This window comes from Oncorhynchus kisutch, linkage group LG13 (assembly GCF_002021735.2).
Source record: "Oncorhynchus kisutch isolate 150728-3 linkage group LG13, Okis_V2, whole genome shotgun sequence".
In the NCBI taxonomy this organism is placed as follows: Eukaryota; Metazoa; Chordata; class Actinopteri; order Salmoniformes; family Salmonidae; genus Oncorhynchus; species Oncorhynchus kisutch.
The window spans coordinates 61,907,623-61,928,954 of record NC_034186.2 but is presented as its reverse complement, the minus strand read 5'-3'; the positions used below and the strand labels follow the sequence as shown (position 1 = coordinate 61,928,954).

At 44.8% G+C, this 21,332-nt stretch overlaps 1 protein-coding gene across 1 annotated transcript; it reads right to left on the bottom strand.

The window, feature by feature from the left end:
• Positions 1–39: 39 nt before the first annotated feature.
• Positions 40–20,999, bottom strand: LOC109901992 (BMP-binding endothelial regulator protein). Its single transcript, XM_020498033.2, has 15 exons — positions 19,946–20,999; positions 18,568–18,653; positions 12,316–12,415; positions 9,902–9,984; positions 7,525–7,615; positions 7,352–7,434; positions 6,594–6,693; positions 6,308–6,417; positions 6,056–6,190; positions 5,741–5,845; positions 2,881–2,926; positions 2,266–2,628; positions 1,826–2,162; positions 1,424–1,554; positions 40–1,268 (listed from the first exon to the last, which is right to left on the bottom strand). The coding sequence occupies exons 1-15, from the start codon at positions 20,058–20,060 to the stop codon at positions 1,087–1,089; spliced, it is 2,067 nt and encodes a 688-aa protein (XP_020353622.1). The 5' UTR covers positions 20,061–20,999; the 3' UTR covers positions 40–1,086.
• Between the last annotated feature and the right edge of the window lie 333 nt (positions 21,000–21,332).

Here is a 21,332-nt window from a genome sequence, read left to right as displayed (position 1 = left end):
CATCAGTCAACCAAAATAAAGGAAGAAAACAGTCAGAGATTAGTTTCATGGAAATTATATATTGCTGGTCTTAAATAATAACTTACAAGGTCAAGTGAAATGTACGTCTCGAGGAACACCTTCAGTTTGAGAATCAACACACAGCAACCTGTACACTGAGCATTTAAAAATACAGTACGTTTCTTCCCTGCGATGGTGCAACAACCGAGTCACATATGGGCATTTCTCTTCACACAAGACACAATTACACAAACTAAACAACAAATACATAAATAGCTTTTTTTTCCCTTTAAATCATTTATAACGAAATTAGATTTGTGATTCTGGCTCTTGTTACAACATATCAATTGATCGATATATAAATTAACAATATCAACAACAAACATAATAATAATACAAAAAGCTATCTGTTTTTATACAAATCTTGTTAGTTTACAGTATAAAATAATCCTATGCAAGTGAGACCTGGGGGTTCAATATGTTCATTGTACAGTTTATCCCTTATGCTGGCAGGGTGAACATGCTTGTTCAAGATGCATTGGTTGGTTTCCTGGTTTTGAATGTCTGTGTGCTGCAACAGAGTGAAACACTGAGGCCATATTGGCTCAACACAGAGCCAGCCCCACCCTTTTCCTGAAGGTCCATGGCAGTCTGGATGAATGTCCCTTGAGGGTCCAGTAACTAAAGAAGCATAGCCACAAAGGCTTTCCCAAAGGGTCTCTTCCTCTTTTAACTACAAGGGTGATGTTTCCCTCCAGATTCCTATCCCATTTGAATGACAACATGGACGCCATCCTGTGGAAACACAAGGTAGTGCTGGACGAGTAAGATCAACTGACAGCGGAGTTCCAAACCCCAGTCTGTGATGGCCGGTATCTCCCTCAGAGTGGACGAGGCCTCTACCTGACCTACCTGTCTTCTGAGAACCCCTTCAGTCCATCGTTGCCTGTGTGCACAGCTATTCATCCCCCCACACTCACCCCCATGTTCCCCCCCACTCCTCACTCCCCCAGGTATGGACCCTGAGTGCTAGGCAGTGTTGGTTGTTTGGCCCTCTCTCAGCCCCCTTCCCCTGGGGCACTAGGGTCACCGGCCAGGGCAGGCTATGGGCTTGATGCAGCGGCCCTGGAACAGCACCAGGTTGGCTGGGCAGTGGCAGCCGGCAACGCAGGGCTTGTGGCAGGGCCCGATCTCATTCCAGTTGTCACAGGTCTTGGTGCAGCCCGGGCCACAGGTGTCGTACACCGCTCCGTGTTTACACTGGGTTGCTGAGAAGATTGGGTTGGTTAGGCAGAACTGCAAATCGCCTAACATGAATGGATTTCAGAGATACGTTGATCATTTCTGTTGAGCAAATTAAATGTAGGGGGGGAGTCCCCTGTTCCATAAAGTTTAGTGATAGGCTGTGTGTGCTGTCACTCACCCATGCAGGCAGCCTCTGGCTTCCAGTAGACGGGGGCTCCCTCCCTCTCACAGGCCCGGCTGTAGGTGATGAAGGACTCACAGTAACAGTTCTTATGCACCGGACACTCACACATGTCTGTTACACAGGACCTTAAGAGAGACAGACAGAGAAAGAGAGAGAGATAAGACAAATAAATGTTGAATTAAATTGAATGGACTGGATTAAATGTATCTCCATACTAAGTGGGTTCCATATCCAAAACAACATTGGACATTCTATGCACATCGGAGACAATCAAATATCACATTTGATATATGAAAAAAATATCACAAGAGCGTTGCAAATGTTGTAGATTCTAGGACAAATCTCATTACAAATGAAGCTCCCCAAAGTTCCGGAGACACCCCAAGAACCACTGACCTATAGAAGGAGGCAAAGTCCACCACCCGGTGACACTTCTGGAACTCCCAGGACTTGAGCTTCTGACACTCCCTGTGAGCGCGGAACTTGACCTTTACACTCCCGGGACAGAGGTACGAGGTGGGCCTCCTGAGGGGCTGGGCACAAACCTCGTTCCCCTCCACGCGCCACGACTCTGCAAACTCATCGACCACGAACTTGAAGAGGCCGTCGCTGCCCATGGTGTCATCCCGCTTGTGTCCATTGTAGTTCCCACAGAGGCCACAGAGACGACCGCGCAGGTGAGGAGCAGCCACCACCTCCACGAAGCTGTCCCCGTCCCACGTGATCTCCAGACCTGAGGGAGAAAGAGACAGACAGTTATGCTTCAAGAAGGAGCTAAAATGCACTTTAGCAGTGTTCTTTAGGTTCCAATGAAGTTAACATGAAGCCAGTCTAACCTGCGATGGTGGTGAGTTTGAGCAGGTATCCATCCAGGTCGATGTGGACCCCAGGGCCATGGTAGGGCAGGGCGATGCGCGTGCCGTTCCTCCTCACCGTCAGGTGCTGGTGCAGGCTGAGACTCAGCCCTCCTATCCTCAGCTCCACTGACTGGGTCCAGGAGTAGGAGCGGGTTCGCCTCGCATCGTTCCTCACCACAACCGTGAAGCCAGAGTCAGAGCCGGCGCTGTTTCCACCCCCGCCAGAGAGGGCGCCACCACAGTCTCGAGTCAGAACATACTGGCAGGTTCCTTGGAAGTTAAACGTGCGCCCGTCAAAGGTGTTGTAGTGAGGGTCGCCGAATACGGTGCACACACCTGGCTCTGGAAGGAGTGATAGGAGAGAGAGAGAGAGGCAGGGAAGAAGGAGAAAGAGGGAGTGTGTTTAATTATGGGCATCAATTTGATCCATTTTTTCTCCCTGTATTTTGCATGAGAAATCTGTGCTTAATACAACATGACTAAATGTATATTTGAGTGAAGACCAAGAACGAAACAACCGCCACAAAACTGGAAAATGCAACCCACAAAGGTGTGTGAGGACCCAGCTGAGGAAGAGGGGAGTAACTTACTCACTTTCAGTGCAAACCGGGCAGCAGCCTGTCCTGTTCAGGATCTTATTCTAGAAGAGACAGACAGACCGTTAGATACACAGACATAGAGAGAGATCAGCAGGCAGCCAGTCAGAGTGCAAGAGACAGACAGTCAACTGGACAGTTGGACACATTACACATTAATACCCACACACACAGACAAAGACAGATACAACCAGCCAAACATGGACAGCCAGACATTGATACAGACAACTGTTACTCTCTGCCTGGTTTATGTGTGTGTTTGCTAGAGAGATGGTGGGGGGGTACGTTTCAACTTCCTTCAGAGGTGCACATTTGAGAACTCAATCCCTCTCAACCCCCACTTACCTTTGCCCCAGGGCCCTCACTCCTTACTCTCTCTCTCAATTTCAATTCCTTTCAATTCAAGGGGCTTTATTGGCATTGGAAACATATGTTAACATGGCCAAAGCAAGTGAAGTAGATAATATACAGAAGTGAAAAAGACATTACAAATGTCATATTATGTAAACATACAGTGTTGTAACGATGTGCAAATAGTTAAAGTACAAAAGGGAAAATAAATAAATGTATTTACAATGGTGTTTGTTCTTCACTGGTTGACCTTTTCTTGTAGCAACAGGTCACAAATCTTGCTGCTGTGATGGCACACTGTGGAATTTCACCCAGTAGATATGGGAGTTTATCAAAATCGGGTTTGTTTTCTAATTCTGTGTAATCTGAGGGAAATATGTGTCTCTAATATGGTCATACATTTGGCAGGAGGTTAGGAAGTGCAGCTTAGTTTCCACCTCATTTTGTGGGAGGTGTGCACATAGCCTGTCTTCTCTTGAGAGCCAGGGCTGTCTGCGGCAGCCTTTCTCAATAGCTAGGCTATGCTCACTGAGTCTGTACATAGTCAAAGCTTTCCTTAAGTTTGGGTCAGTCACAGTGGTCAGGTATTCTGCCACCCTGTACTCTCTGTTTAGGGCCAAATAGCATTCTAGTTTGCGCACTTGTTTTTGTTAATTCTTTCCAATGTGTCAAGTAATTACCTTTTTGTTTTCTCATGATTTGGTTGGGTCTAATTGTTGCTGACCTGGGGCACTCTGGGGTCTGTTTGTGTTTGTGAACAGAGCCCCAGGACCAGCTTGCTTAGGGGACTCTTCTCCAGGTTCATCTCTCTGTAGGTGATGGCTTTGTATGGAAGGTTTGGGAATCGCTTTCTTTAGGTGGTTGTAGAATTTAACGGCTCTTTTCTGGATTTTGATAACTAGCGGGTATCGGCCTAATTCTGCTCTGCATGCATTATTTGGTGTTTTACGTTGTACACAGAGGATATTTTTGCAGAATTCTGCATGCAGAGTCTCAATTTGGTGTTTGTCCCATTTTGTGAATTCTTGGTTGGTGAGCGGACCCCAGACCTCACAACTATAAAGGGCAATGGGTTCTATAACTGAATCAAGTATTTTTAGCCAGATCCTAATTGGTTTGTGGAATTTATGTTCTGTTTAATGGCATATAATGCCCTTCTTGCCTTGTCTCTCAGATCATTAACAGCTTTGTGGTGGAAGTTACCTGTGGTGCTGATGTTTAGGCCAAGGTATGTATAGTTTTTTGTGTGCTCTAGGCACACTCCCTCTCTCTCACACACACACACACACACACACACACACACACACACACACACACACACACACACACACACACACACACACACACACACCCCCACCGACCACCATCACAGTGCACAAAGGGCTCTCCCTCTTTGAAGCTCTTTGAGAGATGGAGAGATTGGCTTTCAGGGTCTAAATATAGGGAAGCTCTTCTTTACTGTCACTCAAACATCACCCAGACAAAGACCTGACTGCAGACTGTGTGTCTCCTATGGGACGGAGGGGCAGACACATGGGTGACCGCACTGTGACCGCGTGACAGGTGAACGCTACATGACCACCAGGAAGGTATGATGAGTGGATGTTGTGATACTGTATGACAGGTGACCGCTATGTGACCGTATCTATATTGCAATTGACCGCTAGGTGACCGTGTCTCAGTTGGCTGTTATGTGACTATTATGACAGGTGACCATGACTCAGTGACCAAGGGGATAGGGGATATACTACATGACTGTATAACAGGTGAACGCTGTGTGACAACTAGGAATCCATGACTAAGGCAGCCATATGTGACTGTAATTGTACTGTCTGACTAATGACTGTATGACAGTTCATTATACTACTATGTGACCATGATCTGCTCCATAACCATACGGGCATGGTGTATATGTGATGGTGGTGGGATGCTAGCTTAAAAAAGAATGACAACGAGCCTTTAATGTCGACTATATGAACGTTTGAAAGAACAGATGACCACTACATTACCGCGCAACAAGCAACCGCTATGTGACCATAACAGGTGAAGGCTAGGTAACCATTGTAACCCTGTGGACGCTGGTCACTGGCAGCATGAATAAGTAACTGATCATTTGGTCGCTGGAATGCAAAGAATCTACTACATCACCACAAGACAGGTGACCACCGTGTGAACTGAGACTGTTACTCAGCCCCAAAAAACCTGACAGCTGAAGGTATGGTTACTGTGGTAAGATACCAGGGTTGTGCCTTGGCCCACTCACACTGTTCTGTTCTTTTGTTGATGAAATGGAATGGAGGAGCATTCAGCATTGTGGTAAAAAATGATTTGCAGGACATACTCAAGTACAGATTCCAGCTTTAAGGTGAAAGGTCAAGTGAGTGAGCATCTTTTTTAAAGTCTATTCTAATCGATGTTGTCATTCACATCACTTCATTGAAAGATTACTGGAATGAAAAGGCGCAACACAAGACAGTTTGTGATTGGGCCTTGAGCCTGTCACTCACCGAGGGGCAGCTGGTGATTGGCACACACTGCTTTGGCTGGCACTCGATGGCCCCCTTGACACAGGCACACAGGGTGCAGTTCACAGACGACCACATGTCTCCCTCCTAGAGCAAAGGAAGAAGCAGAGAGAGAACCAATCAACCACAACTTCAATCAGCTTATCAAACCAGTATTAATGTCTGTATAAATATAAATATAATAATAAGGACAACTGCGGTGGATAAGTATCAGTGTTGAATGTTGAGGCAATGGTAAGGTTCTATTCTCCCAGTTGATATCACAGCATTAGGACTTGTTGTCCCAGACTGTCTCACCCGGTAGATCTTGTTCCTGACCCGGCAGTACTTCACTTCTGCTACCTCCACGAAGGATAGACACTCCCCACAGCACTGGTCACCATGGCAACTTCCCGGCCGAGAGCAGCGCTTCCTGCACACCACAGTGGAATTCTGGGAAGGTGGAGGGATACGAGGGAAGGAGAAGGGGTCAGTTATTGATGGTAACTTGGTGATATGGCACGTAAGTTGAATAGAGTTCTGGGGTCTGGTTCCCTGGTCAGTTCTTACCTTGCAGGTACAGGTGGTGCAGTTGTCGTGCTTGAAGGAGGTGCCGTTCTCATAGACCTCACTGTGGAACAGACAACTCCCCATCGACAGGTCAAACACTTTCCTCTGACCTGATGGAGGGAGAGAGTAAGAAAGAAATAAGAGATCAGCTTGATGATAATTATTATGACTGTTATGATGTTTTAATGATGTGTGATGTTTTAATAATAATTCCTGAAATATGAATATGTTCTCCAGACTTCTATCGGAGAGTCCTATGAGGTATTTGATGAGAGTGGGGTGTTACCGAGGCACTTGGGACAGCACTGTCCAGGGTGAGTGTGGCTCAGGTGGGCGGGGCATGAGAGGACAGGACACACATCCCTGACGCATAGGGTCCGCCCTCCCTGAAAGAACACAGCATATCATATCAAATCCAAATGTTATTTCTCTCACGCGCCGAATACAACAGGTGTAATGCTTACTTACAAGCCATTAACCAAGAATACAGTTTTAAGAAAATAGAGTTCAGAAAATATTTACTAAATAAACTAAAGTTAAACAAAATACCACAATAAAATAAGAATAAGGAAGCTTTATACATAGACGTTGGAACAATTCTGCATTCATCTTCTCTTATGCATTACTCAACTTATCTCTACTTAATGACTGTTTCCATTACACAATACCATTTTTACCTTTGTCTGCACCTGTGAAACCCGGATTGCTACCTTTAACAGCTCACAAACACAACTACTCTAGATGCCAGATGGTTGTCACAGTTCCCCCTGGCCTTGTAGCAGTGTGCCCTCATTAACGGCTGGTACAGGACACAGTGTACACTAGTCCCACTGAGGCATTAACGTGTTGACAGACTCAACTCACATTAATGTGTTTACTCACTCACCTCCCCTGCTTGTTTACTAAGGGGAGGAGGAGTAGGGGAAAGGGGGTGTTACCACTGTGAGTCCCCTGAGAGCCAAGACAAACTCATTTGGACCACAGAGGGCCAGTCACTGTACTGTGGGGACTGGAGACATGCATGTCTATACAGTGTATACTCACAGTGCAGGTGCATTTAATGCAGGGTTTTCCCTCAGGGTGAAACTCTTCCCTCTCTTTGTACAGACGGCCCTCCAAGATACAGCCTGGAACAGAAGAGACACACAGGTTAGCTTTATTATCGATGTATTCCTTCTTTCACACACACACGCACACGCACACACACAATCACTCACTCGGGCACGTTGGACAGCACTTCTTGGGGTGAATCTTGGGGTTCCTGCAGTGGACGACACATTGTACTTCCGCTTCAGTTACGACCCCTTCCTGTCAAAACCAGGAAGCAATTAAAACAGTGATTTATTTATCATTGTTCGAACAAATTTCCCACGACTTATTCTCAGCAGCATCCCTGTTCAGTCCTAGGCTACGTACATCAGTGAATATTCTGCTGCATACCTCTCATTCCTGTATTAGACAAACTTGTCTTTCGGTTGCTTAGCGATTTGAATCCTATTTCAGTTATGTAAGGCATGTACTATGTAAGCAGAATATTAGATAGAGACGTACCATTAGATAGGGACACACCATTGGATAGGGACATACCATTGGATAGGGACGTACCATTAGATAGGGACACACCATTAGATAGGGACACACCATTGGATAGGGACATACCATTGGATAGGGACGTACCATTAGATAGGGACGTACCATTAGATAGGGACATACCATTGGATAGGGACGTACCATTAGATAGGGACGTACCATTAGATAGGGACATACCATTGGATAGGGACATACCATTAGATAGGAACATTCCATTCTGCATCTCACACATGCATGCATCTATTCTACATACCCTGATCACTCACTGAAAATGTACCTGAAAAAAATATGTGGTCCCTAGTGTTAGAACTAGGAGTGTTAGAACTAGGAGTGTTAGAACTAGGAGTGTTAGAACTAGTAGTGATAGAACTAGGAGTGTTAGAACTAGTAGTGTTAGAACTAGGAGTGATAGAACTAGGAGTGATAGAACTAGGAGTGTTAGAACTAGTAGTGATAGAACTAGGAGTGTTAGAACTAGTAGTGATAGAACTAGGAGTGATAGAACTAGTAGTGATAGAACTAGGAGTGATAGAATTAGTAGTGATAGAACTAGGAGTGTTAGAACGAGGAGTGTTAGAACTATTAGTGTTAGAACTAGGAGTGTTAGAACTAGGAGTGTTAGAACTAGGAGTGTTAGAACTATTAGTGTTAAAACTAGGAGTGTTAAAACTAGGAGTGTTAGAACTATTAGTGTTAGAACTAGGAGTGTTAACTAGGAGTGTTAGAACTATGAGTGTTAGAACTAGAAGTGTTAAAACTAAGAGTGTTAGAACTAGGAGTGTTAAAACTAGAAGTGTTAAAACTAGAAGTGTTAAAACTAGAAGTGTTAGAACTAGAAGTGTTAGAACTAGAAGTGTTAAAACTAAGAGTGTTAAAACTAGGAGTGTTAGAACTAGGAGTGTTAAAACTAGGAGTGTTAAAACTAGGAGTATTAGAACTAGGAGTGTTAAAACTAGGAGTGTTAGAACTAGGAGTGTTAGAACTAGAAGTGTTAGAACTATGAGTGTTAGAACTATGAGTGTTAAAACTAGGAGTATTAGAACTAGGAGTGTTAAAACTAGGAGTGTTAGAACTAGAACTAGGGACCACAACACGTTGTTTGTGTGTGAGGTCTGGATACTAGTCAGACCCCCCCTCCCATTCCCGCCGCGTGGGTATCTTGGGGATGGAGTAAATGAGTGGTGTGTAGAGCTATGCTTTTTTCACACGCCACCCTTCAACACGCAGACTAACACAGTCTAGTTTGACTGGACCTCCCCAATGCTGGAGCTGACACTCCCTCACACAGCTGTGTCCACTGCCATTGACTTATAGTGTTCAGATCTGTGCATGTGTTTTGTATTTTAAGTAGTATTGTGGGACCATGTATGTGAGTGTGTGGTGTGTATACAGTAAGTGAGGTTGGGTATACATGTGTTTTGAGGAGACGTGTGGGGTTAGTCTTGTGAGGTAGACACTCCGTTGGGGAGGCTTGGAACCAGAAGGGTGGACTGTACTGCCAAGTTCACCTTGCTCCTCTCTCACAGACATTGAGACATATATCCTCCCTCTTCATCTTTCTATCTCTCTCTCTCATCCCTCCAACGTCATCTGCCTTTCTTTCTCTTTATGTCTCTTCTTCATCCAACCCTTTGGCTATCTGTCCACTGTCTCATTCTTTCTCTCCCTCACATCTCTCGTTCCCTCCCCAACTCTGAGTCTCTGTCTGCGTCATTCAGCCTCCCACTCTAAAAGTATGTCTATCTTTCCCTAGATCCTCATTTATCTTTCTCTCTTTCTTCATTAATCTCCCTCTCCACCCGTCTCTTTTTCACTCACTCCTCTGTCGGTTTGCCTCTTTTCCACTCACTCCCCACTATCATTCCCTCTCCCTTTCTGCCTCTCTCTTAGTACTCCCTCTCTCCTTCATTTACTTTACATTCCCTCCCCTTACTTTTCTCATCATCATCTCTCTCTCTCTGTTACCCTCCCTTTCTCTCTTTCATTTCTCTGTGTGACACTCACCTGACAGCGGCGAGAGATGCAGGGCTTGATGGAGCTGGTCCAGGAGACAGAACTATTATAGGACTCTCCATCCAGCTGACAACCTAGAGGAGAGAGAGAGGGAATGAGAGAGAGACAGGGGAGGATAGAGAGAGAGGGTGGGGGAGAGCGAGAGAGAGAGTTGGCACTCCAAACCTGGATGTGAATGTTTACTAGTTTGTGGAAACTAAAAGTCTACAGGGAGCACTAAATGGACTACATGTGTGAACATAGTGCTGTTTGTCTTTCCAGACCATACGTGTTGAGACAGATTGAACACAGGGTTACAAATCCATTGTAAGCGATGCCTGGAGGGAGTCTGTGTGCCACCACCGTCAGAGCCAGCTGGCTATAGTGTCCCCTATGGCTAGGGAAGGCCTTTCTTTGATTGTCTTGATTTGGCATAGCGATGGTAAAGTTTAGTAGTCTCGACACTGCCACATACACTACCATTCAAAAGTTTGGGTTCACTTAGAAATGTCCTTGTTTTTGAAAGAAAAGCATTTTTTATTGCTTCTTTAATCAGAACAACAGTTTTCAGCTGTGCTAACATAATTGCGAAAGGGTTTTCTAATGATCAACTAGCCTTTTAAAATGATAAACTTGGATTAGCTAACACAACGTGCCACTGGAACACAGGAGTGATGGTTGCTGATAATCGGCCTATGTAGATATTCCATAAAAAATCTGTTGTTTCCAGCTACAATAGCCATTTACAACACTAACAATGTCTACACTGTAATTCTGATCAATTTGATGTTATTTTAATGGACACATTTTTGTTGCTTTTCTTTCAAAAACAAGGACATTTCTAAGTGACTCTAAACTTTTGAACGATAGTGTATGTGCAATTCAGACACTCGAGACAGCCAGACAGACAGCCAGCCAGCCAGACAGACAGACAGACAGACAGACAGCCAGACAGACAGACAGCCGGACAGACAGACAGACAGACAGGCAGGCAGGCATGCACAAACTCTCTGACAAACCCAATCCATTATATAGATGTATCAAGATACCAGAACATGTTGTTGTGAAGTGTCCAGGTCCATTCCAAGGGCATGATAAAAACACCATGTGAAATGGGCCTGAGATCCACTATGAGTAATCACAATGCTCCAGATACACCACCCACAGTCAATAAGGGACTAAATTAATACGATCTTCAATTTCAACAGATATAGGGTTGTCTGGTTATGGAAACACAGCAAAACCATTCCTATGATAAAACCACTGCATTAAGTAGTTGTGGGAGGTTTTCGTGCTGACACGAGCAAGTTCCTGTTCTAAATGTAGACATGGTCATGAATAAAACCCAAAGTCAACCACAATGGAGGAACAATAGGCACTAATATCATTCACCATGACAACATGGGGCTTTCCATGGTCGACTTAACTGAGCTCCACCTCTTCTCATTTGAATGAACTCTAGTCTCGTATAATCTTGACGGAAAACAAAGGACCACGTTCCTGACCATGAGGTGGTCAATGCTGTGGACCGTATCCATGGTGACCCCAACACTATCCGACCCCGTGTGTTCCGGCCGGGAGGTGAATGTGAGCGGTCCTAGTCTGGGAGGCAGAGCGGCGCAGTGGCTCGTAAACAAGGTTTATTTCTGTGCCCTTTAAACCCAACGCTGAACCCAAACGCCAACGGGTCCCAACCCGTCCCAGAGAGGAGAAGTCCACCACTGCAGCTGTGTGTGTGTGTGTGTGTGTGTGTGTGTGTGTGTGTGTGTGTGTGTGTGTGTGTGTGTGTGTGTGTGTGTGTGTGTGTGTGTGTGTGTGTGTGTGTGTGTGTGTGTGTGTGTGTGTGAGAGAGAGAGAGAGAGAAAGAGAGAGATGCTGGCAAACAGTGTGAGAAAGAATAGTTCTTAAGACTTAAATACGAACCGCTGTAGGCCTGTCACATGTTTGTGGGTGTATGTGAGTGGAAGCCGGGAAAATAATAGCTATATGTGTTTGTGTATGTAGCAATTTACCCTCAAGCAGAATCTTCAATTGGTCTGCTACAGTACACATACACACGCACAGTTACTATTGTGCTGTCAGAAGAACAACTATTCATCATTCCCCCACAAGGAGGCAGTAGTGGTTAAATAAGTAGGTTGACCAGTGCAGCTGGACTGACTGTCTTCTACTGTGGGACTCAAGCTGTCACGTCACCCTCACTCCTACAGGTAGCATCAATGACCGTCAAACAACATCACTGCAATGCTGCAGCAAGGTCTATACATCAACACTAAAGAGATTCAGAGATAGACCCAACTCACTCCACGAGACAAAATTCCAAGTTTATTGGTCTCACTGAGACTACAGAACATTACATACATCCGCTAACCTTTGACCTCATGTCTTCATGGTGATGAGAGTAGTAGAGTGTGTGTGCTGCTCACCTTTGCATCTCTCACAGCAGGCTCCCGTCTGTTTGACAACCAGAGCACAGTCCTCAGACACCAGGGGACACCTCTCCTGTTTACAGTCTGCCTTCCCCTCCTGAGAGACAGAGCAAAAGAGAGAGGGGGGAGGAGAGAGAAAGAAAGGGGGAGAGGGAGACGGAGAGATAGACGGAGAGAAAGAGAAGACGCTGTTTGACTGCCATCAGTGTATTCACACTATAAAGTCTCCGACACATTCTTTGTCGACACTCCCTTTTTACAGGCTAAAATGAACTCGAGTTACACATGTACTTTACGCAGACATTCTCTTTCTCTCTTCTCAATTTATATACAACCTCACTTTATATACTAGCTTAACCTTATCACTTTGCCACTAGCTTTATACACTCTCTTTATATAGTCCCCATTTACTCAGTGCAACCTAACTGGACTGTATAATGAGTCAACTTCAAAGCCCGACTGTGGCCCACATAACTAAAATAAAACTGGGCGGTTTTATTTACGGAGAGCCTTCACTGGTTCCCTAACCAGGCTGGTTTGGGTGATGTCATCAGTGAAGGCGAGAGAGGGGCGGCGAGAGGCGAAGGCACATGGAACCCATACATAGTCTCTGTAAAGCGCTCCCCAAACCACTGGCCTAAATCGTAGAGATTTTCAGAGCACTTTCAACAGCCAGTTTGAGACAAATATGTCTGAGAGTGAGATACATGATGCCAGATAGATAAAGGGATGGATTGAAAGTGAGAGAAAAAGAGATAGAGGGAATGAGAGAAGGGCAGACAGATACCATCAGACATGATGACTGGAAAGTCTGAGAGAGAGAGAGAGAGAGGTGTACAGGTATGTGTGTGTTTTTCATGTGTACCTACGTGTATGTGTGATTGTGAGAGGGAGTGGGAGGAGAGGTGGGCTGACAGCTCCATTTGGCTACACATTATGAATGCACCACCTTCTCTACAGGCAGATGGAGAGAGAGAGAGAGAGAGAGGTAGACAGAGAGAGGATGACAGGGTGAGAGAGAGAAATAGAAAGAGTTGTGTGTCTAGTCTTCTGACGACCACAGTTATCTACAGTAGTGTCATAGAGGTCCCGTATTTGTCCTTGAATCTTTATGTCTTTCCACACCTGTGCTTTCCTAGTTGGGCTTTGGAGCCATTCCACTCGGCAGCCATTAACACTAAGTGGTGTGAAGAGGTTTGACCTCTCTCAGCAAAGGGCAGGGGTCAAATCAGGTCACCACGCCTCATTAACACTCAACATACCGTGCACTTTCTGAGGCTTCTTACTAGTCTACTGGTGGTATGTCGTGGCTTCTAATAGGCCAACGGGTGGTCTGGGGATTGTTATTGGACTACTGCTAGTCTCTGGTGTAATAACTAGAGAAACATTTAACCCGAAGGGTAATAACATGTTGATAGGTTAATGTGACCATCTAAAAAGATATATGTAGAGTATGTAAGATGTATTGATCCCTGACATGATGGTCATGTGCTGTGGAAAGATGACCACTAGATGGCGACAGCACAGTCAGTTTCACCATCTCCATTTGCCAAATTCAGAGAATCAAAATGTGTTCAGTCAAACCATGGTCTATGAATAATTTCTCTCTCCCTCCCTCCCTCCTAAGCTCTCTCCCAAACTTTTCCACTATCACTCTCTCTCCTCCATCTATCTCTCAGCCTGACCCCAGAGGGCATGCCAAAACAAGCTGACAGACCCGCCAGCCGCCGTGCCGCCAGTCTTTCATGGAAGGATGGAGAGATCACTAAAAGGCTCTTCAGATGAGCACTCAAATCAAAGGCCTATTTAAACCTGGACTCCTTGCCCTCATGACCCTTAACCTCCCTCCAAAGCAAACATGTCGCTACCTCACAGGAGCAGCAGTTGTGGCTTAAAACTGGATGAAAAAGGGCAACAATATATACATTTCACTGAGAAGTCACAAGCTTATCCAAGAAGTAGGCCTATTCCTGCACCAGTAGTAGAAAGTGAATGGTGTTGAATGAACTGAATGTAACTTTTGGCTCCAATAGGTAGACGAGCTCCATGACTTTTCTCTGAATTAAGATGGTTGTTGTCCTATCCTTCTTTATGTCCTGGCAGGTAGCCTAGCGGTTGGAATACCTGATCCGATAAGGTGAAAATCTGTCGGTGTGCCCTTGAGCAAGGCACTTAACCCTAATTTAATCCAGGGGCTCTGTACTACAGTGGAGGCTGCTGAGGAGAGGACAGAAACCATTGTAGAATAATAGTGACGACGTAAAAACTATGAAATAACACAAATGGAATCATGTAGTAACCAAAAAAAGTGTTAGACAAATCTAAACATATTTTAGATTCTTCAAAGTAGCCACCCTTTGCCTTGATGACAGCTTTGCGCACTGTTGACATTCTCTCATCCAGCTTCATGAGGAGGTCACCTGGAATGCATTTCAATTAACAGGTATGTCCAAACTTTTGACTGGTACTGTATATTTGTTATTTATTTAACTAGGCAAGTCAGTTAAGATCAAATTCTTATCTTACTATGACTGCCTACCCCGGCCAAACCCTCCCCTAACCAGGACAACGTTGGGCCAATTGTGTGCCTCCCAATCACAGCTGGTTACGATACAGCCCGGGATCAAACCAGGGTCTGTAGTGACACATCTAGCACTGAGATACAGTGCCTTAGACCACTGCGCTACTCGGGAGGCCATATATATATATTTGTTTCTACCCCTCCATTAGAAGTATCCTCGGAGGTCCAATAGCAATGCTGCCCTGAAGGTTCTCTAACACCATCTTTGCTCTATAGACCACTGGGAGAACTGTACCACTAGCCTCACAGTGCACTGGCAGAAAGGCAGAAAGGGGGGATAGAGAAAGAGAGCAGAAAATAAAGGAGGATTTTGTCTTCTTTAAGTCTTCTAGACTACACTCTTAGAAAAAAAGGGTTCCAAAATTGTTATTCTGCTGTCCCCATTGGAGAACCCTTTCTGGTTCCAGGTAAAAACCCTTTTGGGTTCCATGTAGAATCCTCTGTAAAAAAAAAAGGGTTCTACATGGAACACAAAAGGGTTCTACCTGGAACCAAAAAGGTTTCTTCAAAAGTTATCCTATGGGGACAGCTGAAGAACCCATTAAGGTTCTAGATAGCATCTTTTCTTCTAAAGAGTGTAGAGATATCAAGTTTCTCATTTCATCCTAGAATTTATGCTTTTCTTTTTTGGAGTTTGGTTGTCCCTTTAGACAGAATGGTGTACAAGTTATTGCTCCTTTTCATAAAATGACGTTCACATGCCAATTCCACACATAAATCCAATGTTATTACATCTCTGTACCTGGACAGACATGCTGGCTGGTTTAGTGGTTTGCTGACAACGCCAGTGGCAGAGGTAAAGACTGTAAAGGTACACGGTGAGTATTGATCTCCATGTTTGTGGAGCGGTTGGAACAGGAAAGGACCTTTGGCTTCCCAAATGTTTGCAGATCACTGGTCAGCCTACTGAGCTCATCAATCATTGCTACCGAGAAAGAGGAGAGGGGGTAAAAAGAGAGGGAGAGTAGTAGATAGTAGGTTAACGAGAGCTGCCTCCTGGCTGTCTGTATATTATGTTTAGCGAGCGGGAGGCAGATTCCTGCGTCTTGTGAGACGGCTGGCGAAAAGAATGGCTTCTCTGTGTCCCTCAGTTTCCGCCAGTGAAGGGCCATTAACAGGTACTCCGCCGCAACTGAGAGCCTGTGAGTGACACTAGAGCCCTGACAGCTCCCCCCCACCCTTTAAAATCTGCTAACCCCCCCTAAAAGACAGCATCGCTGGCCCCCCTCCCCTGCGAGGCACTCTGGGGCCAGTGACATGACGGACGGGACAAGATGAAAGGCTAGCTGTGGCCCTCTGATGACTGATAGCATTCAGCGGGGCTCCTAGTGATGGAAGCCTGATAAGGAGGTGGTTAGCAGAGGGAGACATATCAAAGAGACTATCAGAGCCGCTAGAGACAGCCGAGGCAGCATGGCCACAGTAGTGTGCACAGTGCACACAGAAATATATAACCTTGCACACGCACACTGTTTCTCTGTTTCACATAGGGCAAATACCCTGCAAGTCAAACAAAACATTTGTAGATGCTTCCTCACCACATGACACTTTTACATAGGGACTAAAAAGACAGACGAGGGAGAGCATTATTGAATCTGGCTTCTGGTGACAGAAAAGCCTCTCACTTGCATTCTCAACCCCTAAAACAAGAGACAGAGGTCAAAGAGCAAATGTTCCAGGAAAGACACCTCCTTTCACATTTGTAGCCTGGATTTAACAGGCAGTCGGGCAAAGACAGCAGGAAGACAAGGGTGTCTTTAAACAAACAATGCCATTTTGTTTAAAAGCCAGTGTGGGCTTAGAAGGGAAATAATTACATAGCTAGCCTACTGCTCTTATTGAAACGGTAGCAACAGTATTCATAATTCTTTGTGATAATTACAGTACAGGCCTATTTGCCCAGTTAGACCTACAACTCGCTATAGACTATACATATTTAGGCCACAATATGAATATTAAGAATATTCAGTCAAGCGCAGAGGCAATAATTACGCACAACAATTGCATTTGTTCCTCCTCTATGGAACCTACAGTGGGGAGAACAAGTATTTGATACACTGCCGATTTTGCAGGTTTTCCTACTTACAAAGCATGTAGAGGTCTGTAATTTTTATCATAGGTACACTTTAACTGTGAGAGACGGAATCTAAAACAAAAATCCAGAAAATCACATTGTATGATTTTTAAGTAATTAATTTTATTTCATGACATAAGTATTTGATACATCGGAAAAGCAGAACTTAATATTTGGTACAGAAACCTTTGTTTGCAATTCCTGTAGTTCTTGACCAGGTTTGCACACACTGCAGCAGGGATTTTGGCCCACACCTCCATACAGACCTTCTCCAGATCCTTCAGGTTTCGGGGCTGTCGCTGGGCAATACGGACTTTCAGCTCCCCCCAAAGATTTTCTATTGGGTTCAGGTCTGGAGACTGGCTAGGCCACTCCAGGACCTTGAGATGCTTCTTACAGAGCCACCCCTTAGTTGCCCTGGCTGTGTGTTTCGGGCCGTTGTCATGCTGGAAGACCCAGCCACGACCCATCTTCAATGCTCTTACTGAGGGAAGGAGGTTGTTGGCCAAGATCTCGCGATACATGGCCCCATCCATCCTCCCCTCAATACGGTGCAGTCGTCCTGTCCCTTTTGCAGAAAAGCATCCCCAAAGAATGATGTTTCCACCTCCATGCTTCACGGTTGGGATGGTGTTCTTGGGGTTGTACACACCATTCTTCTTCCTCCAAACACGGCGAGTGAAGTTTAGACCAAAAAGCTCTATTTTTGACTCATCAGACCATATGACCTTCTCCCATTCCTCCTCTGGATCATCCAGATGGTCATTGGCCAACTTCAGACGGGCCTGGACATGCGCTGGCTTGAGCAGGGGGACCTTGCGTGCGCTGCAGGATTTTAATCCATGACGGCGTAGTGTGTTACTAATGGTTTTCTTTGAGACTGTGGTCCCAGCTCTCTTCAGGTCATTGACCAGGTCCTGCCGTGTAGTTCTGGGCTGATCCCTCACCTTCCTCATGATCATTGATGCCCCACGAGGTGAGATCTTGCATGGAGCCCCAGACCAAGGGTGATTGACCATCATCTTGAACTTCTTCCATTTTCTAATAATTGCGCCAACAGTTGTTGCCTTCTCACCAAGTTGCTTGCCTATTGTCCTGTAGCCCATCCCAGCCTTGTGCAGGACTACAATTTTATCCCTAATGTCCTTACACAGCTCCTCTGGTCTTGGCCATTGTGGAGAGGTTGGAGTTTGTTTGATTGAGTGTGTGGACAGGTGTCTTTTATACAGGTAACGAGTTCAAACAGGTAATGAGTGGAGAACAGGAGGGTTTCTTAAAGAAAAACTAACAGGTCTGTGAGACCCGGAATTCTTACTGGTTGGTAGGTGATCAAATACTTATGTCATGCAATAAAATGCTAATTAATTACTTAAAATCATACAATTTGATTTTCTTGATTTTTGTTTTAGATTAAAAATTACAGACCTCTACATGCTTTGTAAGTACAAAAACCTGCAAAATCGGCAGTGTATCAAAAACATGTTCTCCCCACTGTACGTGCCAACAACAAATAGGGAATCTCAATGTCAACTAACAATTATCTGCCCTAACACCATATGAAAGTTATTTAGCAAGAATTGGGATTTGTTCTCACCAGACAGACGCAGGTGATGCATGGGTTGTCCGTTATGTTGGGTATGTGGAGCACCTCTCCTTCGTTCTCGCAGATGGCTTCTGTACCTGTGAAGGGCGCGAGGAGAGAGGCAATAAATTCGCGCCTTTTCATCTTCATTGACGTGATAAAACAGCGAAACAACACGCCTCAGATAAATTACTTAATGGACAGACTCGCCATATTCCAATTGTGCTTTTTCTTAAGGCCTACCAGGAATTGCACCGGCTATGCCATAACTGTGAGGTATATTTCGTAGACGTTAAAATGAGCAGGCCTAATAGTCTTGAGTTTTATCGATAAGGTTATATTTCTAATTTATTTTGTTGATATAGGCTATAGCCTATAACTTTTTCTAAATTACGAAATATTAGATCAGTTTATCAGAATATTTTTGTCAGAGTGATTTAAATTTAGATGAGACATAACATTTTTAGTTGAGCAGAGCAGTGGCAGTCAGGAAAAGTTTTTTGGGGGGGGTGGGGATTTGGTGACAAAGTGGTTTCTGTGAGAATTACAGGAGCAGGGCAATTACCCCGACCGTAGCGTACCCTACAACCTTCGCGTGTAATTAAACCAGCACAGCTTTAAGTGATTGTGGGGAAACCCAACACTTTAGCCTCAATCCAATGAGACTTTTCTTCTTTTATAAAGCAGAGATGAATGAATAGCCCTATAAATGTTGTTTACTCTTCATCCACCTCTTGCAGCCGAGGACAGTGACAGGGCGCATTTGTCTTTATACAATCAGACAACTTTCCTCTCCCACGAAAACGGTGTGTTCAACTCCCGGCCCTGCAGGGAAAACAATAGACAGATGATATACCGCATATTTCGAATACCAGGTAGCGACACTCCATGGGAATTTGATCCGGTGGGATTATACTATAATGGTAGCCTACTCAGCTGATACCGATACGCAGGTTTGTCTTCCCCTGAAAGAAATGATCATGTTTGCACAATGATAACGCGCCAGGTGACTTGGATACTGACCTCGACAGCACGACCCAACTCGAGTTTCCAAAACAACAGTAGATGGGGAAATTATATTGGTGATCCAATGCGCCTGTCACGAGATTTCAAACGAGCCCGGGGGTACCAGTTACCCGACAGAACATATTTTTTTTCACCCAACTTTTAAGATCAATCCAATGGCATGGTGACATTTGTTGTTGATTTATGTTCAACCAAATGTAAATCAAAACTAGACATTGAGCTGACGTCTGTGCCCAGTGGCAAGTAACGGGAAAAGTGAATAGCCTACCTGTAGGCCTATAGGCTAGCTTTTGGGCTATATTCTTGTTTTTGACAATTGCTGGACATGTTTTGAAGCTAAATAGGCCAAGTCAATGTATCTTACCTGTAATTAAAGGCGAGGAGGACTGTGGCATTTGGAACAGTAAAAACACGAATAAAAAGCTGCAGGTGAACTTATTAGTAAGTACCAAGGCGCTCGAGCAGCAATACAACATCATCCTAAAATTGGTCCAGTAAAAAAAAAAGAAGGAAAACGAAAAAAAGAAAATGATATGCTAGAATATATATATATATTTATATCCCCATGGGTTGGTGTCCGACTGAAAACTAGAATATATGGGACTCCAGCATAATTGCCCCCCTCAGTTAGTTTTGTTCCAGCCCATAACCTTCAGTTTGTCAAAATGCTAAACGACATCGCGTGTCCTCCGGCATCCGACAATCGACATGACACATGAAAATTACAATGACAATGCCGTGCGGACAGCCAGGCGACAGTCCTCATGTCGCGTCCAGGACCGCTCTTGTGTTCCCAAAACAAGTGCAAGGATAAGACAATGTTTCGAAAAAAGTGAAAAACAAAGTTCATAAGAGATTAAAATAAAAACAGATGCGTATAGTAAAAATGACAAATAAAACTATTGGGAAATAAATTCCACAAATAGCTTAAAGATATATATTTATTTTTAGCTTAAAGATATACTCGTAATTAAATGTCTTCAAAAACCCTCATGTTTGGCAATACCAAAAATATACAGATGTTGTCAAGCGCTAAAAGAAACCGGTTGCGTTCGGAATTTTAGGTCCGTTTTGCGCCGAGATGCTGTCCAACTGTCTCAGGATTAGTAGCGGGTTTTAGGTTAGGCTACACGAGCCGGCACTGGTCTCTCACTCGGAGCTCCGCGAAAAGCGAACCACCTCCAGCCCAAAGTTATAGTAAACTGCTCCTACTGAGGCGCACGGCGATGCCAGCGTAGTAGAAACCCTACTACTCCAGTTAAACATCCCCGCAGGGTGCAGGAACCTCCTCCAAACAAAACGAGAACGGCCCCTCAATATTTAAATAGTTGCCGGGGGTTTTAATAATCCGAGTGATTTGACGTACAATCTTGCCCGCTGCTCCCGGCTGGCTGCCGCTGTGGTAATGAACACTCCGTATAATACCGCGCCGGGAGAGACCCACCTACTGCTATCGGATCTCGAGGCTGGATCTCGTTTCACTACAAACAAGCCTGGAACACAACATGCGTACCGTACCACCTGTCCTTACTGATAATCTCTGCTGCGCTCTCTCAACACTGTCACGCTGCAAAACAGGATGAAACAACAAAAAAATCCCTAATTCAGGCCACTTTGTATCAAGATGGGTTTTCTGTGCCCCTCGAGCTGCTGGGGGAACAAGCGTCAGCCCACAATTGTTGATCTCTCCCCCACAACCTACATTGATGGGGCGCACCACAATATCTGTCTGTTCAGTATCATATATTTTA